Here is a 22,191-nt window from a genome sequence, read left to right as displayed (position 1 = left end):
TGCTGAGTTGTACAGTTGGCTGCTTGTGCAGGTGTGTTTCCACTGTTTGAGTCACGCCACCTGTTTTTCTCCGCAGATTAATACATTCCAAAAGAAGATAAATTCTGCAGTAGCTGAGATAATTAACGGTAATGTGAAACTAATCTGTGTTTCCCGGGCAGGGCGTGATCGACTACATCTTTTTCTCCAAGACCCACATGAGTGTGCTGGGCCTGCTGGGACCGCTGGAGAGCCAGTGGCTGGAGGAGAACAACATCACCGGCTGCCCCCATCCCCACATCCCCTCGGACCACTTCTCCCTGCTGGCCCAGCTGGAGCTGCACCCGCCCCTCCCGCACCCACTCAACCCGCTTAACGGGCTGCACTTGCCGGTCCACAGGTAGTGCAGCCCGATTACATGCCCCCCCCTCGCCCCCAAAAAAACTCCCATTCTACTCACTACACCCTTCAAAAGCTCTACCAGCTCCTATACCGCCCCACCCAACCCCACCCCACCCTACCCTCCCACCCTCGCCCACACACTGCCATCCCTCCTCCAGGACCCTGTACAGTCGACCCACTGATCCTGTTTAAACTCGGACACGGCTCGACCGACCGACCACTGACCATGCCCCTCCCATCCTGAGAGGAGTGAAGTATTTGCCTGTTAATGCACCTTTTCTGTGTTGCTGCACAATGTAATGTAAAAAAAATATTATTTTATTATTTTCCCCCTGTCTTTCTTTCTCATTTTCATCTCCCTTGAAAGGCTTGAAACCAAACGGTGAGGGTTGGCATCCCACAGTCGCAGTGGTAACCTCCCCTGCATGTCGCCGTGTTTTGGGGGTTTTTTTTTTTGGAGGGGGGGGTGTTGCCTTACATTCTGTTCACAATCGCCACTACTCCTCTGATTCACCTCCTGAAAATAGCAGCCTTTTTGTTTTGTTTTTTTGTTTTGGGAGTTTCGCATGATTTTTTTGCGTGTATTTCAAATTATCTGTTTCACACTGGGCTTGTTTTCCTTCCCCTCCTCACAAAGTTATTTAATCAGGGTTGGCAAACTGTTGTTTGAACGAGGAAGCACCGTAGTATAGGTTTAACACTACCTCTCTTACATGTATGTAGTGTTAATTACAGCAGCATGGTCAGAACACTAAAATACATCACTATTCGGTATATCCATAAAAAAAATCAATATATGAAATGATCTCCATTTCCAGCTGCCCTTCAAATCTTTGATGATGTGGTTAGCTCCCTGCCTCTCTAATCTGAACTAAACACTGTTCAAATGCTGCTTGCACATGACCACAATGTTTCTGCGTTCTACTTCTATGCACCTCCCCATCTGCTTGCATTGCTTGCCAAGCTTTTATGCCAGAGTTCTGCATATTTCTCAAAAACCCTTAATTTTTTTTTTTTTCGAAATCTTTGCATTTTTCTCGGGAGCCAGCAGTTTGCTTGACAGTGCCAACATGAAGTTTAATTTCATTCTACTGGCACACATTTAAGTTGAGTTTGATAATGTGTTGCAGTCTTTGGAAGTGTCAGTGAAATATCAAACCGAGGTAGTGGACACTCCTGTCGTAACCCTCACAGGCACTTTTTTCACTCAAACCCTTAATTATTTTTACCATCACAGCAAACGTGTTGCTCCTTCTCGCTGAGGTACCGGGAGAAAAATGTCATCATAGATTTTGTTTTTAAATATATATATATAACCCTGGCAATCACTAATTGTATGTTATTTGATTGTTCCATTTTTAAAGGAGTGCGTATTAACTGCTGCCATCTTTTTTTCTTTTTTTTTTTTTAAATGCTTTGTCCTTTCTCCCAGTAAGTGATTGGCCAGAGTCATACCAGAATGAATGACACAATGCTTTTGTCGTTCTATTTGTGAATTGCTGTAAAAAACAATTTAGAGAGAATATGAACCTGTGGAGAATTACTCTGTGATTTCTGACCCGGAGCCGAATGTATTGCAGAAAGCTCACTGCGAAAACTGGGTTTCGACAGCCTTCTGATGCCAGATTCCCACGGTCTTTTACCTTCGTAACGTTACCTGACCGATGAAAGAGTGATGAAAAGAGATAGCCCTTTATTTCAAGCTTTGACTCAGGGCTATTCTATGCACTCAGAAGTACCTCTAAAATGATTTGACTTTCTGTGTCGTGTTCTATGAGCAAAACCAAAACAGATGCTACTGCTTTGAAAACAGTTTGTAAGCGCCGGTCTGTTCAGACTTGTACAATATTTGTATGTCACAGATGAAGCCATTGTAGAGGTGCCACTGCTGGCTGCAAGCCTGCTCAAACCTCTGCAGCCTCTTTGGCTCCATCCCCAAGGTGAACTATTTAGAAAATCTCAGTTTTATTTCTTTGTCGGCTATTTGAAGGCACAGGGAATGTTTGGATGGTTGGGCCAGAGACGATAGCTTGGTTTTTAAAATGTGCTAATGTGGGTTGACTGTATGGCTTTAAAGAATTGTCTTCACTACAAATGCAGCACAGAGGCATCGTAACTATAAATACAAGCAGGGTGATTTCTATCGTGGCTGCCACTGCAGACCACACGTGTGATATTCCACATTTCTGTCCCGGGCTACTTCACACTCTAGTGCCTAGTTGGTGGATGATCTAGTAATCTTTGCCTCTTTGAGACTTAATAATATTGTTATAACTTGGTATGCTCTGAAAAAAAAACAAGCCATAATTTGGGGGTAAATTCTGTCTACGCAAAATGGCTCGTTGTAAACCTAGCTTTAAGCCGCAGTCAACCAGATGTTAGTGGCCCGGACGGTATTGGCTTGGCTTTGCTTTATTTGCACATGGATCGACGCTAACAGATTATGCTGACGAGTTTGCCTCTGACTGAGACGGCAGTTCGAAGTCAAGACTTTTGTGGGCATTTCAAGGCCTATACTTCACTCCTAAACTCACTACACGGGGCATTCCGGCTTTGTTTGTACAGTTTTACATAAACAGTAGTTGAAGTGCCTCAGACGAGCAGGCGTCTTTAACATCTGCTGGGGAATGTACCGTTCCCCGACAGAAGGGGTCACATAGGTTGATTGGAGCTGTGCGTGGCGTTGTACTTTTGTACACATGTGAATACCCACCTACCACTCGACCCAGTTGTTCTCACAGAGACCCGGTGGCTCCGTCAGACATTTTGATTTTTGAACAACAGGCACTTTTTTTCTGTCTCAAAACTGAAATGCGGTCTTCAGTTGACACTTTGTACAAATCAGCATTACCGAGCTTTTGAAAACCAGATAAATGTTGTAGATTAAGAACGAAATTGTCGTGATGGCTTTTTATTTCCCCACTGCAAATCTGGATGTTCTCTCAAAGCCGCGCTGCCCACGCTCTGAGACAACGCTCCAGTCCAAAGTTCTGTCTTGCTTTGTATGTTCATCCAGCTTCACGATGGAAGAACAAACAAACGCCTCTTCAGATTCTCATCACAGGCTTTCGTGAGCTCGTCCACAGGCACTTCATGTATCTCACGGTAGACCACATCAGAGGAAATCCACATCTATCGGTATCTGCAGGCGTTCAACCCTTTGTGTTTTTGTAGAGCATATCTGACATACTTTTTCTACAAACAACGTGCCTAGTTTGTACAATTCCCTCAACAGCAGCACTGCCCATGAGACCAAGCCACTCGGAGAAAACCCAGCACTGTCATCCCTCCCTCCACACATCCCTTTGTCCATCCATCCATCCAACCATCCCGCCAACTTTCCCCCGTTTCCGCCATATTTTACCAGACCGTTTGGTGATGAGATTATAGGGTATCGAGCCTCACAAGATGAACTTCCCTTGTCTGACTCGGCACTTGTTCTGATGAGCCACAGATACGGCTTTTGTGTGAAGCCAAACTTTCTTCTCCTTTTTTTTTTGTACTCTTCAGGCCAACGACAAAAGTTTCTTTACGAGTCATTTGCCATATTTTGTATCAGTCAGGCGATCAGATCAGATCCACGTTGATAGCTGAATGTTGACTGGTATGCTTATTGTACCAACGCATTGGCGAGGACGCGAGTACCCTGTGTCAGAATTATCATGACCGTCGTCATGTACCATATCTGAATGTAAAAACCCTGTTCTGTCATCCCCCCCCCACCCCCACTGGTTTTATTTTAACGAGTTGTGAATTGGATGATAGCTGCATTATCTTTTGTCTTTGGGGGGCCCCCCCGAGTCATCCATAGCTTCAACGAGACCGCTCCCCTCTTGCCCGCAACGGCTCAAGAAAGGTGGAAGCAAAAAAACACTCATCCATCTAAACGAGTTGACAATGCCAGAGAGCTGTCAAGTGAGTCTCCATCTGCCTTACCCATGTTGAATCTGACTGGGCAGGTTGTCCCTGCGTCCTTGACAGTCACAGCTAAACGGCAGCTGTGTTATGTTCAGCAATGGTTTTATGTAACTTCATAAATACTCAACCTGTGGAAAAGCATTCTGCAGACAACAGACGGCTGTGTAGTGTCCGAACTTGGTGAAAATGTACTCAACATTGTATGCAAAAGGGATGTAAGAACGAAATGTTAGTCGAAGGTTGTACTAACAACACTGAATTGTCTCGCCTCCGGTTGTACGCCAAAGGGACAGTTCAGAAGTTTTGTGGCCCGCCACTATTTTCTACCCGCTGCTTACGTTGTCGGTTGTTTTCACGTTCGTCTGTCCTGGACTTCATACCGGACACGCAGCTCCTGCCAGCCAGCTACGCTGCAGTGCATGTCAATGGGGACAGTTGGGGATAATTCTCCTCCTGTTCAGAAAAAGTTTACCGTGGGTCGCCTGAAGCAATTACAAGGCTACTTAATGGTGGGTAGGAAATAGAAGGGGGCTTTAAAACGTAGGAACTATTCCTTCAAGTATCAGGGAGAAATTTCATTGGTTAACAACCGACACGGTAGCCCACTACTGTGCACTTGAAGCACCTTTCCATCGGTAAACACACAGGGTCAAGTAGGGTTAATGAGCCGTCGTCTGGCAGAGCTTCTGGTTACACTTTACAAAGGGGAAACGGCAAAAAAAAAACTGTTGGAAAATTAGATTTGGTCACTTTTCGGGAGAATCGATTAACCGCCTCACATTTTCAAAAGTCTCTCAACTAGCCAGCTGGCTGGGGAGCTAATAAGTTCGAAGCTGTTTTTCTCAGTTTGTGTAGTCTGGGCACATGCTGTCCTTAACTCGGATGAAGAATGCCGCCTTGGCTTCAGAGCTACAGTAGCTGAACACGTGTTTCTGAACAGGGCATGTAAACCGTTAGAAATGTGAGGGGGGGGGTCATCAGTGCATCCAAGGTACCCGACTGCTAGAAAAATGAGAACGCCTTTATTCTCGGATAATTCGCAGCAAAATCAACTTGCGTAGTTTTGAGAGTTGCACCTTTTCCCTTTGTAAGGAAGGAACAGTTTAATAGTAGCAGGTAAACTGGGCTTGGGTCCTCAGTCACCAGCAGTCACCAACAAAGGTGCTATATTTCTTAACACGTTTTGAAATAACTGCGCTTGGCCTGTCTTTGCAAACCACGTCATGACTCGTTGACGGATTCAGGACAGATCAGGTTGTTGTATTGTGGAGACCAAAGTGTACACAACCATGGCGTCCAGAATCACGGCTGCGAGGACAACCAGAGGTTTGTCAGCCATAGGTGGCGGTGCTGAATTTTGTTGTATTTCTCTGAGAAACGGTACAGGTGGAGCCGCTGTAGAAGTCCCACCTTTCCCCTGCTGCACCCCTACTGCACCTCGGCTATTGTGAAAGTAAATGTTTGGCGGGGGGGTTCACTTTTGCTTCCTTCCCAGCAAACACGACGCCCGCCTGCCAAAAGGGTAGGTGGGCTAGCTGGGTTTCGGAGACATGAGATTTCTGGGTCTACCACCCGACAGAAGGAGGCTTCTGTGGCACTGATGCAGGATAAATGGGTGGAGGAGGATTTCTACAGCAGCGGCCTCCTGTCTTTGATTTCTGAGCAGTTTTGTGCATCTCAGTTAAAAACCATGTGCGCTCATCAGCACCTGTGTCATCTCCCTGTGCCCCAACTCCCCCCATTTCCTGTAGGCAATAAAATTGTCGTTTTTCAAGTCGTCTTTTACGTGCCATTTTATTCTCGTGTTTTTGGTGGGAAAAACATTTGTGTATGCAGTACGGGAACAATACAGTTCAAAGAAAAAAAGAAAAATAGAGCAATGCAGGAATTCAAAGCACTGTGACATACAAGGACTTGATTCACAGCCTATCATAATCAAAGCTGTACCAGGAAATTGTGTGTTACATCACATTATTAAAGGTTAGCTGTCAAAAGTACCCACTGCAGGAGGCACCTTTACCAAATTCACATTTTTAATCTCAGTTAAAGCTCAAATGACAGTATAAACAAAACGGGTAAATTCTTATTTCACTGTAAAAAAAACATTTGGAAAGACAATGTTGTATTGACACAAACTGAAAATTAAACTTACATTTTACTGTCAAGTGCGAAGTTACTGCACTGATGGTACTTGCCTACTGATATGGAGAAAGCCACTGATCAGTGCGCCGGAACCGGGCTGTTTTGACAGTAAAATGACACCACAAAACGTTAGTGGGGTTTGGTTTTAGGCGTCTGGGCAGCAGTCGTCAGCGGAGCAGTCGCTGGACGAGTCACTTGGCTCCTTCTCTCTCTGTGCAGGAACGAAGGACACATTTCAGACTTCTATCAAACATCACGGAGAAGTTTCACCTCTCTCTCTCCGATATTATATCAACACGGATACAGGAAAATGGATTTTAATACATTGCAGTACAGGCCTGTTTCGTGCGTCTCGCACTCATCAGCTGCTTTTTCCCTGTATCTGTGTTGATATTCCACTCATTAGTTGAGCACTCACAACACCATTGACGGTTTCGGGAAAAAAAAACGCTATACATATACATATATACACACACACACATATATATATATATAGCGTTTATATATATATATATATATATATATATATATGCGGATGCCATTTTAACAAGCAGGCCCACCGGACAAGCTCACCTCTGCAGTTTTTTTAACCTGTTGATGATCTCGGAGATCCAGTTTTCCTCAGGGTTGACACAAACCTTCGAACCGTTCTTTTTGGTGATTCTGTGGTTGCACAGAGACAAGTCAAGTCAATTATATTTATATAGCCCATCATGACAAATTTGCCTCAGGGGGCTTTATAGCAACACAACATCCTGCCCTTAGACCCTCACATCGGATAAGGAACCACTCCCTGAAAAAGCCCTTTAACAGGGAGGAAAAATAGGAAGGAACCTCAGGGAGCGCAACAGAGGAGGGATCTCTCTCCCAAGATGGACAGCGTGCAAGGGATGTTGTGTTCACACAATTTACACAATACAACATTGAAAGGAGGATAACACAATTATAAAATATGAAGAATATGATGAGGAGGATGCCAAGCAGTTTCCAGGTGGTCACCATGGAGACCTGGGAGGAGGATTTTATAAGTCAGCAGAAGCACCTTGAAGTCTGACCTAACATGGATAGGAAGCCAATAAAGGGAGGCAAGAATTGGTGTAATATGGTCAAATTTCCTAGTTAAGATTTTTAGTTAAGTGAGACCAGCTATGTTATATGGTTTAGAGACAGTGGCACTGATGAAAAGACAGGAGGTGGAGCTGGAGGTGGCAGACTTGAAGATGCTAAGATTTGCACTGGGAGTAACGAAGAAGGACAGGATTAGGAACGATTATATTAGAGGGACAGCTCAAGTTGGACGGTTTGGAGACAAAGCAAGAGAGACAAGATTGAGATGGTTTGGACATGTGTGGAGGAGAGATGCTGGGTATACTGGGAGAAGGATGCTGAATATGGAGCTGCCAGGCAAGAGGAGAAGAGGAAGGCCAAAGAGTAGGTTTATGGATGTGGTGAGGGAGGACATGCAGGTGTGACAGAGGAAGATGCAGAGGACAGGAAGAAATGGAAACGGATGATCCGCTGTGGTGCCCCCAAACGGGAGCGGCCGAAAGTAGGAGTAGTAGTTAAGATTCTCACTGCAGCATTCTGAACCATCTGATTACTACCAGCATGTGGCAGACCTGAAAACACATTACAGTAATCAAGTCTGGATGACACAAATGCATGTACCCCTGAGTCCATATTTACCCCTCTTTGTGATGGAAATGATCATGGTAATCAGCCTCTGCCCTCACAACTCTACCAAACCGAGACAGAGGGCGACACAGAGCCCCTATCTGGGCAGGAAAGACCGAATTTCAGCTGTGTCACATAAGTGGGGGGGGGGCAGTCTTGGTGATTTCTTTAGTGTGCTTATGGAAAGCTGCTCGAACTCGCGATAGACAGAGGTTTTCCTGCATAGAGAATTACGAGGCGGCCGCCTCCATCAGATCCCGTCCCGCCTGCCGCTCTCAACGGGGGTCTTACTGAAAAACACTTGTTTTCTAATGAGCGTTGCGCTCGGTGGATGTCATTTTTAACTGCAGTTGCGACGTGGTGGCGCTGTATCGCAATCAGCATGGCGCAGCTGGAGAGGCGCTGACGAAACTGCCAGAGGGGGAAAAGAGCTGCACTTTCCCAGAAGTTTCCAGCTGTGTAAAGTGTAAATTAAAGCAAAGGCTTTTATGTTGTATTCATGTTCAACTACACTGCAAGAGGGCCCGTGCAAACTTTACAGGAAAACAATAGCTTATGTTACATTTGATTTAATAAGTGTGTAAATTAACACATTAGCATTTATGTTGTATTTAATGTAATGTTGAACAGGGCACCTTTATTTATCTACTAGAAGAACCCTGCTACAATGTAGCGGTTTGGTGATCCACCCGTCTAAATCTCCCCCCTCTTCATCCTGCCAAGCTAACCGCCTTCCCCCTGCCCCTAAACCCCCCCCCACTCCAACTCCCTCCCCCCAAATGCTCGGAATCATCTGCAATGCCGAGAAAAGTGGTTTTTAGCCATTTTTAGAAAATGCATATTTTGCATATTTATTATAATTATATTTTAATGTTCTGCTATTTTTCTGGTCCTCTCTGGAACAATACCTACCACCTCCAAAAAAAATGAGGATCATAAGTGCATTTTTGCAAAAATGCATATATTTTGCATAATGCCAGAACATTTCTAAGTCCCAGAACATTTTTTATATAGGCGAAAAAATCAAAGATGCTCAGAATCATCTGAAATGCAGAGAAAAGTGGTTTTAGCCATTTTTTTTAGAAAAATGCATATTTTGCATATTAATGCATAATTATGCATAATTTTAATTTTCTGGGATTTTCCCCTTACTCTCTGAGACAATACCTACCACCTCCAAAAAGAATTAGGATCATAAGTGCTTTAGTTTTCGGTCCCGCTATCTACACTAACTACCACACACACACACACACATTACGAAAATATGGGAGTAGATTTTTTAATAAAATATGCTTTAACCTGATCATGGTCATTTTCTTCGATCATAAGATTATCAGAACTTTTAAAATACGCTGCTTGCAAAAGAAAAAGTGTTTGCTTGAGCCAGGTGAAGGCACGGTAGCGACTACTACCTGCAACTGCCGAGCAGCCGCAGCACGCCGTCGAGTTAACCAGGCTGCTGCTCTGATAGGCTAATGCAGCACAGCTAACTGCTAATGCAGCACAGCTAACTGCTAATGCACCAGAGCTAACTGCTAATGCAGCAGAGCTAACTGCTGATGCAGCAGAGCTAACTGCTAATGCAGTAGAGCTAACTGCCAATGCAGCAGAGCTAACTGCTAATGCACCAGAGCTAACTGCTAATGCAGCAGAGCTAACTGCCGATGCAGCAGAGCTAACTGCTAAGCTAGGCCAAGCCAGAAGCTAGGAACGAGCTAGGAACGAGAGGCTGCCCACTAACACAAGAGCAGAGTTACACGTTAATCGACAGATTGGACTGAGAAATAGGGGCGTAAGAAAATATTAATATACTCGAGTATCACGGTACTACCTTTAACAACACTTCATCGATTCTCAATATGACGCACAAAGACATAAGCGTCACCACTTCATTGTGCAGTTTCCATCTCTGACCAGTAGGTGGCCGGTGCAGTACTGTAACAGGGACGCACAACAGCCATGACTGATTACCCTGATTTGATGCATATTGAGGTTTTTCTTGATAATTTTCTAAAATTTTGACAAAATAACACAATACATCGCAGCGTTTGTAGTATCCTAACATCAGAATATACTGAGCAGTGACACTTGTGTTTACGAACCGCATCGCCGGATTCTTGCCAATATACAGACCTGACGAGAAAGTGAGCGGGCTTTAAAATGCTGCAGAATGGGTGGGTTCATTTCAGTCATCCGGGAATACACAATGTCAAAAAGAAGAAGATCACAAATCTACACTGACAGTCCAGTGTATGGTCTTAATTTGTTTTAACACAACACAATGGGCTTTAGTCAACTGAATGTTGTCACTGATCCCTTCCATTTAGTTCCTTAAGGTTTTTCTTTTTACTTATTTTTAACTGACAGGCAGTTAGGCCAACAGTGCCCTAAGCTTCAAATATCAACATTGATAGGAATTGATAGCAAGGAGGTCAAAGGTTAAGGTCACTGCTTCCTAATGACATGTTATGACGGAGGTGGAAAGAAAGGAAATGAGCGCATGGAAGAAAGGGTCCAGATGATGTTTTTATGCTACCCGAGTTTTCAGAGACATTAACTTAATGTCAACGGCCATTTCTCCTCAAACTGCTTTCTATACGCCAACGTCTCGTTTGGCGGCTCACTCACATGATTTCAGTCCGGCGGCACTGTGCTCCGGGAGGAATGACCTCCAACTTCTTGAAGAGGTGAGCAGGGATCTGGTGGGAGGTCGTCTTTCTGCAGTGACACCTCAGCCCCGGGGCGAAGCCATCCATTGAAAAAGCTGGCAAACAAAAGAGTAACATCACCGACATCAACATGTGATGTTGGGCAGCGGTCCGGCACTTCATTTTTAACACTCTGATCACATTTTCATGTCGTTAGTCTTCACTCGTTATGACCTTGCTACCCGCTGGGGGGTGACGCTGGTTCACTTGCTAGAGAAGCAAAGTAACGAGGACACACAGCCGCATGTGGAGCGGCACCAAAACCCTTCACTGAAATCAGCCTTACCACACCTGTTCAGTGACTCCTGGATGAACACTGTGGTGTTTTTGTTCCCTCAAGAAATCACTAATCTGGGTCAGTTTGACTGAAAAAAAGAGGCGACGCCAAGTACATCACACCTTCTTCCTTTAAGGTTTAGTTTTGACTGCGCCTTAGGTTTATTTGTGCAAAGGCAAAAAAAAACCAAAACTAAAACAGGGAAAAATCAGGAGGTCAAAAAGTAGTATACTTTAGTGTATTAGAAATATAATCTATGTATACTAAAGTTTGTACAAATATACTTTTACTTTTTGTGCTTAATTCAAAGTATTCTTAAAATGTACTTTTAAAAAGTGTACTTCGAAATAGAAGTCATTAACAATTGAAGTTGTACTCAAGGAGTAGTTGAGTATACCTTAGGAGACTTGAAGGCAACAAAAAAGTACAAAGAACATGAAAGTGTACTTAGTACATTTTTTGGTAACACTTTAGTATGGGGAACGTAGTCACCATTAATTAGGTGCTTATTAGCATGCAAATTAGCAACATATTGGCACTTAATTGGTCATTATTACGTACTCATTAATGCCTTATTCTGCATGGCCTTATTATACAACCAGTAAGCCATTAACTATGAGTTTTCCCTCTATAACCTCAGAAGTATTGCTTATTAGTAGTACCATCTCAATATGCTTTGCTTAGTATGGCCTTTATAAGGTGGTAGTACCACAAGAAGAGTTATTCTCCCTTACTAACACTTAATGAATATGCTCTGTTCTTACATAGCAACACACAAAACTACAAGTGTTCAAAGTGTTAAATTACTGTAAATTAAGTTTTTTTACTTAGAATATGTTCCCCATACTAAAGTGACATCTTGATCATTACTAATTCACTAGTAATTAATCTTTTTATGTCCCCATACTAAAGTGTTACCCATTTTTTTAAAAGTATAACTTAAGTATGATATTTTTTCACCTGGGACTTGACACGCTGCAAAGTCAACTGGGGAATTATAAAAGAAAGTACACAATAAATACAACCAATATATACATATATCGTCTGGCTATGAACCAAAATAAAGAGAAAACCAAAAACCTTGCCGTGGACTGGGGTGTACCAGGCGACTCACCGTGCAGTGTGATGATGCAGCAGAGAACCACCGCCGCCTGCAGAGGAAGGACGCCGCTCGACATTCTGATGCTAATTATGACTAACCATTAAAGAGGATGTGAGAATCTGAGAGTGAATGAAGGAGACGTGGTTTATAAAGCTGCAAAGAAGGAAGTTTGCGGTGGATGATTCCTTAGGTCCTTCCCTGTATGAAAAAAAAACAAAACACAGATAACCTACGTATGAATGGAAAAACTGCAGCATCTTAATCATTTTCAGCATTTCCTGTGAACCAACAGTAGATTTTCGGTTAATATTTCACCTGCTGGTAATTTTCCTCATCATTTTCAGTGATGACTGAAGGCGTTTTGAACCTTTGGGGGCGGCCCAGTGGTTAGCGCTGTTGCCTCACAGCAAGAAGGTCCTGGATTCGAACCCCGGGCTGTCCCAGGTCCTTTCTGTGTGGAGTTTGCATGTTCTCCCCGTGTCTGCGTGAGTTTCCTCCCACCATCAGAAAGACATTCATGCTAGGGTTAATACTCCCATCTGTGCCCCTGAGCAAGGCAGCGGAAGAAAGAACTGGAGTTGGTCCCCGGGCGCTGCAGCTGCCCACTGCTCCTATACAACAGGAAGGGTTAAATGCAGAGGACATATTCATTGCAAGAAGACAATAAGGAAATAACAGTGGCTTTCTTTCTCCTCTTAGTCTCGGTGTGACCTCACGCCGGCGTAGACGAGACTTTCATCAAGTCCACTTTACCAGTTTCTACCTTAAAACCTGAACACACCAAGCTGGGTTTGACGTTGTGCGGTGCTTTGGTCAGCAACAGTAATCCTCCCCAATTGTACCCGGCCAATTACCCCACTCGTCTGAGCCGTCCCGGTCGCTGCTCCACCCACTCTGCTGATCCGGGGAGGGCTGCAGACTACCACATGCCTCCTCCCATACATGTGGAGTCGCCAGCCGCTTCTTTTCACCTGACAGTGAGGAGTTTCACCAGGGGGACGTCGCATGTGGTAAGATCACGCTATTCCCCCTCAGTTCCCCCTCCCCATCCCTCAAACAGGCGCCCCGAGCAACCAGAGGAGGCGCTAGTGCAGCGACCAGGACACATACCCACATCCGGCTTCCCGCCCGCAGACACGCCTAATTGTGTCTGTAGGGACACCCGATCAAGCCGGAGGTAACACGGGGATTCGAACCGGCGATCCCTGTGTTGGTAGGCGACGGAATAGACCGCTATGCTACCCGGACGCCCCGGCCTTCCTCTTTCAACTACTCACACACAAATACACGTTTTGTGGGGTTTCTTATTGAAAGCATTGATATCGAAGCGCTCTAACAGCTGTTTCAGAGCACCTTAACAGGCTTAGACAGGAGAATCGAAAACCCATCCATGCATTATCCACCATCTCTACCAGTTCAGGATCACTGGGGGCCAGGGTCTATCCCAGCATGCATCAGCACAAGGGCAGATACACACACATACCCACACCCATTAACACGTATGGGCAATTTAGAGACTCCACTTCGTCTAACGTAGCACGGCGCTAACGCTGCTAACATTCTTTGGACTGTGGGGGGGGGGGGGACACGTGGACATGGGACAACATGTAGACCCTGTTGTTGTGTTGTGAGGTGACAAGTGCTAAACCACCATGAAACAGAATAACGATTATAAAACAAACAACCACGAACGTCTCCTCATTAAAGTTGCTGTAGGTAACTTTCTTTCAACACCGTTTTGTTGTAGTTGGGTGAAATTCCCATCATGCACCGACAGGTTTCCATCAGGGAAATGTCCCGTGAAACGATCTGGTCTCTCCGGTGTCTCCTGGGTCTGCAATCCGGTTCCCTTCAAATCCAATCGGTCCAAATGAAACAAACAAACGCGGCTAAGGACAGTCCCTATGTCAACGTCAGATACGCGGTGCGGTGTGCAAATACTGGGCAGCCCGGCACTTTGGAAACGGGGCCCTTTAGAAATACCTCTGCTATGAGTAAAACAGGGTTTCACCGCATCTATGATGGCGTCACTACGCTTGGCTGAAAACAATATTTCCCCCACACATCGACGACGATGCGCACTCGCCAGTCACGATGGTTAAACTCATTCACACGTATGAAGCTGGTTTGGAGGGAGGGGGTATGGGAAGGAAGGAAGAGGGGGACTGGAATTTTTTTTTTTGGAGGGGGGGGGTTGCGTCAAAATGACTCATCTTTCCGATGTTACCTACAACAGTCTTAAGGGGATCCCTGGGACTTCTTCTTTATGGCATCAAGGCCTTTTGAGAGGGGGATGCTGGGGTTTGAACAACTTTGGGAACCCCCTAGAATAGATGACGTGTATGTTATGCGGCCTACGGTGATTTGGAAATCCAACACCGAGCGACCACTTAATAGCAAATTGTATGCTGTGGTTGGCTCGAATGATTAGAGTTCTGATCTATTCCAGAATCTACGCCCGGCTGGTGAATGCTGAGAGCGGTCGGTGGCTTTTGGAAGCCACTGTCGGTGTTCAGGGTCAAATCACAAAACAAGAACATAAACAGTGTAGGGCTGTAGGAACTTTGTAGGGACTCTGATCTTGGGACAGCTGTAACAGAAGACCAACGGGACTCTATTTTAGATGTGATACACACATCGTCTACGTCTGCTAAACATGGCTTAATACAAGTGAAGGTTGTACACACACTACATTTTACTTAAGCTAGACTGGCAAAGGATATCAGAGAATTTTCAGAGATGTTAGCGGTGGCTGTGGAGACACCGCTAACATCTTTGTGCATGCGGCATGGCGGTGCAGTGGTTAGCGCAGTCACCTCATAGCAGGAAGGTCCTGGGTTCGAGCCCCCGGGGTAGCCCAACCTTGGGGGTCGTCCCGGGTCGTCCTCTGTGTAGAGTTTGCGTGTTCTCCCCGTGTCTGTGTGGGTTTCCTCCCACAGTCCAAAGACATGTAGGTCAGGTGAATCGGCCGTACTAAACTGTCCCTAGGTACGACTGTGTGTGTGGGCCCTGTGTGATGGCCTGGCGGCCTGTCCGGGGTGTCCGCCCACCTGCTGCCCAATGACTGCTGGGATAGGCTCCAGCATCCCCACGGCCCTGAGAGCGGGATAAGTGGTGTGGATAATGAATGGATGGATCTTCAAAGCTTTTAGTGAGATGTTTGAAACCCAGTTTGACCCGGACCCAATCTGCGCTCTCTTTGGTTTAACACCACAGCAGTCTCGTGCTCTCTCGCCACATAAAGCCCATGTGATCATAGCTTTCACCACACTGCTTGCAAGACGTTTGATCCTCTTAAAATGGGAGCAACACACTCCTCCACCCTTCTCTCGTTGGGTCAAAGATGTTATGCATTTCTTAACTCTGGAGAAAATTAAATACACACTCAAAGGGTCATCTGGAACCTTCACTGAGATACAGAGGCCCTTTCTGGATTTCTATGACGCTCTACAGGAGCCCCTTGAAAGAGTAGGGTGGAAGCCATAAATGTCCTATTACAGTAATGAGCATTTCCCCCCTCCTGTTTTCCCTCTCTCCCTTCACCTTTTCTTCGAATAATTCATACAATTATTTGATTATCTTATGTTTTCCCTTCTTTACCTAAATGTACTCTGTGACCCGTGATCCTATGAGTGGGTGGGCGGGTGGGGTGTGATGAATAATACTCTGTATCAGGAATGAGTGGTTGATTTGACGTCGTACATGTTTTGTAATTCTCGTGGGGTTAAAAAAAAGCTGAAAATCAATAAAATATATTTACAAAAAAAAAAACGAAAGAAAGAAAGAAGAAGAAGAAGAAGCCAACGCTGGATAAGCCTTACTCAACACCTTTTCATCAGAACTCATCTTGACTCATCGTGTCACAACGATGGACGAGTCTGGTGACATGCAGGTTCCTGAGGAGCCAGGTCCTGTTTCAAAGACTTCCACGATGCCCAAACACGGCGGGCAGACCCAGCAGCGGAGGACCCCAGCTACTCCAGCGGAGCAACCATTACACGTGGCTTGACAACGGCGCCATCCCCTGGGAGGTCGCTGTGCGTCGCACACGACGCATTCGCAAACGTCCCCATTCGTGTTGAACGAGCGATAAGGCGCCTGAAGGTCTGTGCAGCTCTGTACATCTGAGAGGAGAGCTCATTTCCAGGAAACAGACACGACGACAACCCAGTCAACACGACTAACCACCAGCGGCGTCATGTCACTAAGTACCGAGGTACAAACCTGAGGTACCTGTAATTTACTTGAGCATTTCCATGTTAAGCAACTTTGTACTTCTACTCCACTACGTCTCAGAGGCAAATGTTGGTAGTTTTTACTTCACTTCATTCGTCTGACGGTTCTAGGTAGGGGTTACTTTCCAGGTAATTGTTCATACCTTTCCTGTCCAGTGAAAACCAGACGTGTTGAATTTGGGTGTTTGTGATAAACTGAAGGGTGAAGTGTTCCTGCACGGGTTGAGAAAATTCTCCTACCTCTGAATCCGAGTAAACAACGTAAACCCCCCAAAACTAAATGAATAAACAGTGTAGGGCTGTCACTTGTGACTAATGATTATTCAGGCAATAGATCCAGTTAATCGGATAAGGGAACAGTTTTTCTAAATGTTCATTTGAGAGCCACTGTAATGTCACATCGCCTTCCTTACGAGATGCTTTCTCCATCTCTGGTCCACGTGTTCTTACACTGTCCGTTTTACTACATCTTTTAATGTAAGGTGACCTCACTTGGTTTGCTTCTCTGGGTCGTCGGTTAGCAGAGGACATGATCCCGATCAGTGTTTCCCAACCCAGTCCTCAAGGACCCCCTCTCCTGCAGATTTTCTTTGCAACCCTGAATAGGTACCTGTTTGTAGTTATTCAACCAATCAGCAGTGACTTATGTCAGATGTTGCACACCTCGCATAATTAAGTGCTGTGAGATGCTTTTCCCATCTCTGGTCCACGTGTTCTTACACTGTCCATTTTACTACATCTTTTAATGTAAGGTGACCTGCGTTGTTCTGAAAGACACCCATCATAAAAAATGATAGGGGTGTAGTCCGGATGCTTCCCGCGGAGGCGCCGCAGCCCGGAAGCTGTGCTGCTGTCAGAAGTAAGCTCAGCTTCCAAGTGCTCGTAGACCACCGCTTTCTCTTCGTGTTTTGGCTGAAAATAGCCACAGACTTTGGAAATTTTGCTTGATTTTTTTGTGTGGCTCCTGCTTCTTCTTTTTATTCATCTTTGCTCTCCTCCATTTGCTCGAGTCTGATAATCTGCTGTGTCATCGACATAAAACAGTAACGATGGTCTGACCTACATGTTGGTTCCACGTGACCGGCCATGTTCAGACATGCATAAAGATACGAAACAACCTTTGCGGTGGGAAATTGTTGATCTGGGATTTTCTTTGTCCTTGTCTATTGATTGCTTTTGACGGGCCTCGTAAAGTGCAGTATTTAACTTGTGCTGCTGTCTTTGTTCAGCGTTGATAATAGAAAGTTTAGAGGTTAAACCAACCAGCTCAAAGGACGAAGGACTAAAAACCCTTCAACTAGTCAAAGACATAGAGGTGAACCTGCATCGCTTCCACAGCCTGTCTTATCAGGAACCCCTCAAGTGGACTCCAAAAAAAAAAAAAAATCACAAGAATTTGACCAAATTTTGAGGGCGGAAGTCTCCAGAAAAACCTGTGAATAGACGCCATCTATGGGGACCTAGTTTTTACTCCTCGCCTCAGCACGTTAGGACTTTATGTTGCCATCAAATTCACTAAAAAAAGACAATTAACAATGATGTACAGCGCCCCCTATCCAAAGAGACCCTTGATTCAGACGAGGAAACGAGTTTTAAAGAAAATAATGATGGGAGAAATGTGAGGAGCATCAGAGCAGGGATCCGTTTCCAGACGGATGGACATGCAAAAAGTGCCGAGGAGACAAAATAGACAAGCAATAACATATTTACAACCGATCCTTCAGTGAAGGAACTTAATGAGCACATAGAAACCGGATAAATGCATGAAGGGGGACTTGTAATTTAGTACGGCCGATTCACCTGGCTTACATGTCTTTGGACTGTGGAAGGAAACCGGAGCACCCGGAGGAAACCCACGCAGACACGGGGAGAACATGTAAACTCCACACAGAGGATGACCTGGGACAACCCCCAAGGTTGGGCTACCCCGGGGCTCGAACCCAGGACCTTCCTGCTTTGAGGCGACCGCGCTAACCACTGGGCCACCATGCCGTATGCACTAAGATGTTAGCAGTGGCTGTGGTACCTCAGGAATCAGGAACACTTTGTCGTTTCCCCCAGCCCACAGCAGTGCAACACAAAGATAAAAACTACAAGAACACATATATACAAACTACAAAGAAAAGAAAAAACCACTGTCCGAGAGAATGAACGCCAGGATAACTGTCCGAACGGCCGGCCTGCATGGGCTAGCAGTTAGCTTAGCCTGCCCCGCTTCCGTGTCCTGTCGGTGTTTCCTCTTTGGGTGCAGCTCCCGCCAGGGCCGTGGTCCCTGGGCCCACAGGCCACAGCAGACCAAGCTCTCCCAGCCATCAAACCAAGATGTGGACAAAGACACTGTATGGGCGGTACTGGGTGAGGCTGCAAACCTAAGATCGTGCTGCCATCTTCCCATAATGGTACTGGGTGAGGCCGCAAACCTAAGATTGTGCTGCCATCTTCCCATAATGGTACTGGGTGAGGCCGCTGCAAACGTGAATTCATGCCGCTGTTTTCCCAAACTGGAAGCAGAATCTCAGGCTACAGGTCACTGACCATGTGCCACATCCTTTTTCGGGGGGGGGGGGGACTCTACACCCTTCTCTATTAAGAGGGGAAATGCCCACTCTGGAGATTTCATCATACTTAATTAGGATTTTCTAATTATCAACGAAACACTGTCCTAACTTAATCCAGCACATCTCATTTTAGGATGTCTTGAAATGACACATGGGATCAAAAATAAATTTTTAATACACAAGTTTTACTTACATTATCCCTTTTGTGGCAAACGCCATTAGTCCTCGGAGAGAAATAACCGTGTTTGAGTTCAGTAACTTAATAAACCTACAAAAGGGAAACTAATGCAGCAGACTACGAGCAGTCATTTCTATTATAAAACAATGAATAGAAAAGATGAGTAACAACCGATCTAACCTAGTCACGTCTATATTATGAGTGCACCGGGGACGTTGCAGTTCCTCTTAAACCTGAATTAAGACTCGGAAATCCAGTGTCAACAACAGCGCAAATCACTAAGTTAGTCATGTCTTTTTCTTCTTTTTTTTTGCGTTTCATTTTCATTTTGTTTTGTATTTTTCCCAGGTGGTCAGCAGATATAACTGCCTGCTGGCCTGATGACCTCCTGCCAAAGGCCTCTGCCCATTCCAAGTTCGCTTTCAATCGAAAGAGGAAGAGCAACTGACTAACATACTGACAGCCAGATGAGTGTTTGAGGCATGAAAGTGAATGCAAAAAACAAAAAAAGGCCGCAGCAGTTCTTAATCAGCTAATGAGATACCAGCAGTACTGCTGGTTTTCTATTCTACCAGGTGGTTCAGGACATCCACCTGCTGCTCCAGTTATCCAGCCTCCAGTCAGGGAGGTTTTACACCGGGTCAACAGGGGTATGTAATTAACTACCTGGTGGACTAGAAAAGTCAGCCGTACTGGTCAGGGACAGATGATGCAGCACTGGTCAGGGACAGATGATGCAGTACTGGTCAGGGACAGATGATGCATTACTGGTCAGGGACAGACGATGCATTACTGGTCAGGGACAGATGATGCAGTACTGGTCAGGGACAGACGATCTATTACTGGTCAGGGACAGATGATGCATTACTGGTCAGGGACAGACGATGCATTACTGGTCAGGGACAGATGATGCAGTACTGGTCAGGGACAGATGATGCAGCACTGGTCAGGGACAGATGATGAGACACTCAGTACGTTCAAATGATGTTAGAAAAAGTCGATTTACTGTGTTAGTCCGACTCAAACTGGACTTTTAAAATACATGTAAACACGTTAGTCCGACTGAAATTGTACTAAATGGAATTTCCCAAAGTCAGACTAACATGCCTAGATAACGCGGTTGGGGATCAGTTTACTCCGGCATGTATACACTTCAATCAGCCACAAACTGGCCTTGGCATTCTGTGCATGATCCATAGTTCCCACGGTCCAATAGCAACCAGCTGAAGGGGGCATAAGTAAATCGACCCCCCCCCCAGTTCTTGTATACTGGGACAACAACAGTAGTCCAATTACATGGCCTAGTCGAGCTATAACCGTAGCTCGACTTAACTGTGCATGTAAACACAGTCAATGGGCCCCTGAGTAAGGACAACTTAAGAGATCCCCCAGCCCACCCTGACCCTGCAGTAACACTCAATTATGGCAAATGGCACATAAACAAAATACACCTCCTTCAAACACAAATATGAGACCAGATACCCTTATATCAACAAATAAATAGCCTGAAAAAAAAGTAGTGACAGCAAGCTGGTGTTACTAACAGCAACCTCATGCTAAGACTCTGGCTTAGGGACCCCCCCCCCCCGGCCACCTGGTCCTGTGCCCAGTAGGCCCGTTCAGTAATCCATCCATAGTACTGGTGGTACCCAAGCACCGGATTGAGAACCATTGTAATCCATTGTCATGCAGCTCCCAAACTCCACTTTTGATTCACATCTTTGATATATGAATCTCACAGCAAGAAGGTCCTGGGTTCAAGCCCCGGGGTAGTCCAACCTTGGGGGTCGTCTCAGGTCGTCCTCTGTGTGGAGTTTGCATCTTCTCCCCGTGTCTGCGTGGGTTTCCTCCGGGGGCCCCGGTTTCCTCCCACAGTCCAAAGACATGTAGGTCAGGTGACTCGGCTGTACTAAACCGCCCCTAGGTGTGAATGTGTGTGTGCGTGTGCGTGTGTGTGTGTGTGTATGTCGGCCCTGTGTGATGGCCTGGTGGCCTGTCCAGGGTGTCTCCCTGCCTACCGCCCAATGACTGCTGGGATAGGCTCCAGCATCCCCCCCGACCCTGAGAGCAGGATAAGCGGTTCGGGTAATGGATGGAAGGATGGGTGTAGTGTCTTACCGTTGGAAACTCTATATTATTAAATATATCACCATATTACCATAAACAAAAGCCCACCCCACATCTAGTCTCACATCAATACAGCCACATTACATCCAGACACGACCGGCTCTAAAGATGTAATGCTCTCACCGACTTGGAAATACACTCTAAAAAAATGACGAGTCCTTCATTCATTTTGCAAATTACATTCCTCTAATGGGATTGGAGTCTATCCCAGCATGCATTGTGCAGATCTCATGGAAACACCCTGGACTCATCACCGATCCATTACAGGGCCCTCACTCACAGTCATTCATAAACCCGTTATAGCTGTGTGGGTAATCTAGTCTGCAATTCATCATCCACACGCAACTTGTCACTGCTGGAGGAAACCAATTCGAACCAGCGCAACACATGGACGGAGGGGTGAGGCGCGAACCCCAAATCCTTTCACTAGGGGTGACGGTACAAACCCCAACGCCGCGGTCATTTACACACACGCTAGTTAACCCTGCTGCACTGATGAGTTGGTTAAGTATTGTGTGAGGACCAGGTGGATGGAGGGTCTCCGCTGTTCCTTGTGAGGTCATGTGACCGACCGCCTGTTGTGTTGAAGATGTTTTCCTGAGATCACCAAGCTGACAACAAAATGAGAATTCTTTCCTTCTTTTTAAAAATGTGAAGCGCCTCATGAACGCGGCTTCTATCTAATCCACTCACAATCCGACATTTGTCTCACATTTAGCTGTACCACCTGTGTAGAATGTGTGTGTGTAGAATGTGTGTGTGTGTGTGTGTGTGTGGGGGGGGGTTCTTCCAAAAATGTTTGTGAGTGCATCTGAAAGACGTTAAAGATTGTGTTTTTGAAGACATTACAATCCTCATTAATGTTGTTGTCAAAATCTATTCTCTCTCTCT

General features: G+C 45.5%; 2 protein-coding genes across 3 annotated transcripts in view; one reads left to right on the top strand and one right to left on the bottom strand.

Annotated features, from left to right (window-relative positions):
* Positions 1–6,073, top strand: part of cnot6l (CCR4-NOT transcription complex, subunit 6-like) — a 33,485-nt gene extending 27,412 nt beyond the window's left edge. For both annotated transcript variants that reach the window (XM_056284207.1, XM_056284199.1), the window contains one exon: positions 162–6,073. In XM_056284207.1, coding sequence (XP_056140182.1) covers positions 162–383 — 222 coding nt within the window. In that variant the 3' untranslated portion in view covers positions 384–6,073. The remainder of the gene's footprint in view (positions 1–161) is intronic.
* Positions 6,074–6,172: 99 nt separating this feature from the next.
* LOC130116293 (C-X-C motif chemokine 10) lies at positions 6,173–12,288 on the bottom strand. The gene is made up of 4 exons (XM_056284218.1): positions 12,215–12,288; positions 10,744–10,879; positions 7,015–7,104; positions 6,173–6,652 (listed from the first exon to the last, which is right to left on the bottom strand). The coding sequence occupies exons 1-4, from the start codon at positions 12,276–12,278 to the stop codon at positions 6,571–6,573; spliced, it is 372 nt and encodes a 123-aa protein (XP_056140193.1). The 5' UTR covers positions 12,279–12,288; the 3' UTR covers positions 6,173–6,570.
* Positions 12,289–22,191: the final 9,903 nt, after the last annotated feature.

This window comes from Lampris incognitus, chromosome 1 (assembly GCF_029633865.1).
Source record: "Lampris incognitus isolate fLamInc1 chromosome 1, fLamInc1.hap2, whole genome shotgun sequence".
NCBI lineage: Eukaryota > Metazoa > Chordata > Actinopteri > Lampriformes > Lampridae > Lampris > Lampris incognitus.
The sequence above is the reverse complement of the archived record's forward strand: the minus strand, read 5'-3'. Positions and strand labels throughout refer to the sequence as shown.

Excerpts from the sequence above, each read along its gene's own strand:
- LOC130116293 (XM_056284218.1), bottom strand. The coding sequence starts at position 12,278 with ATGTCGAGCGGCGTCCTTCCTCTGCAGGCGGCGGTGGTTCTCTGCTGC. Across the intron at positions 7,105-10,743 it reads TGCCGCCGGACTGAAATCAT|AATCACCAAAAAGAACGGTT; the intron begins GTGAGTGAGCCG and ends GTGCAACCACAG. Across the intron at positions 6,653-7,014 it reads AGGTTAAAAAAACTGCAGAG|AGAGAGAAGGAGCCAAGTGA; the intron begins GTGAGCTTGTCC and ends GTTCCTGCACAG.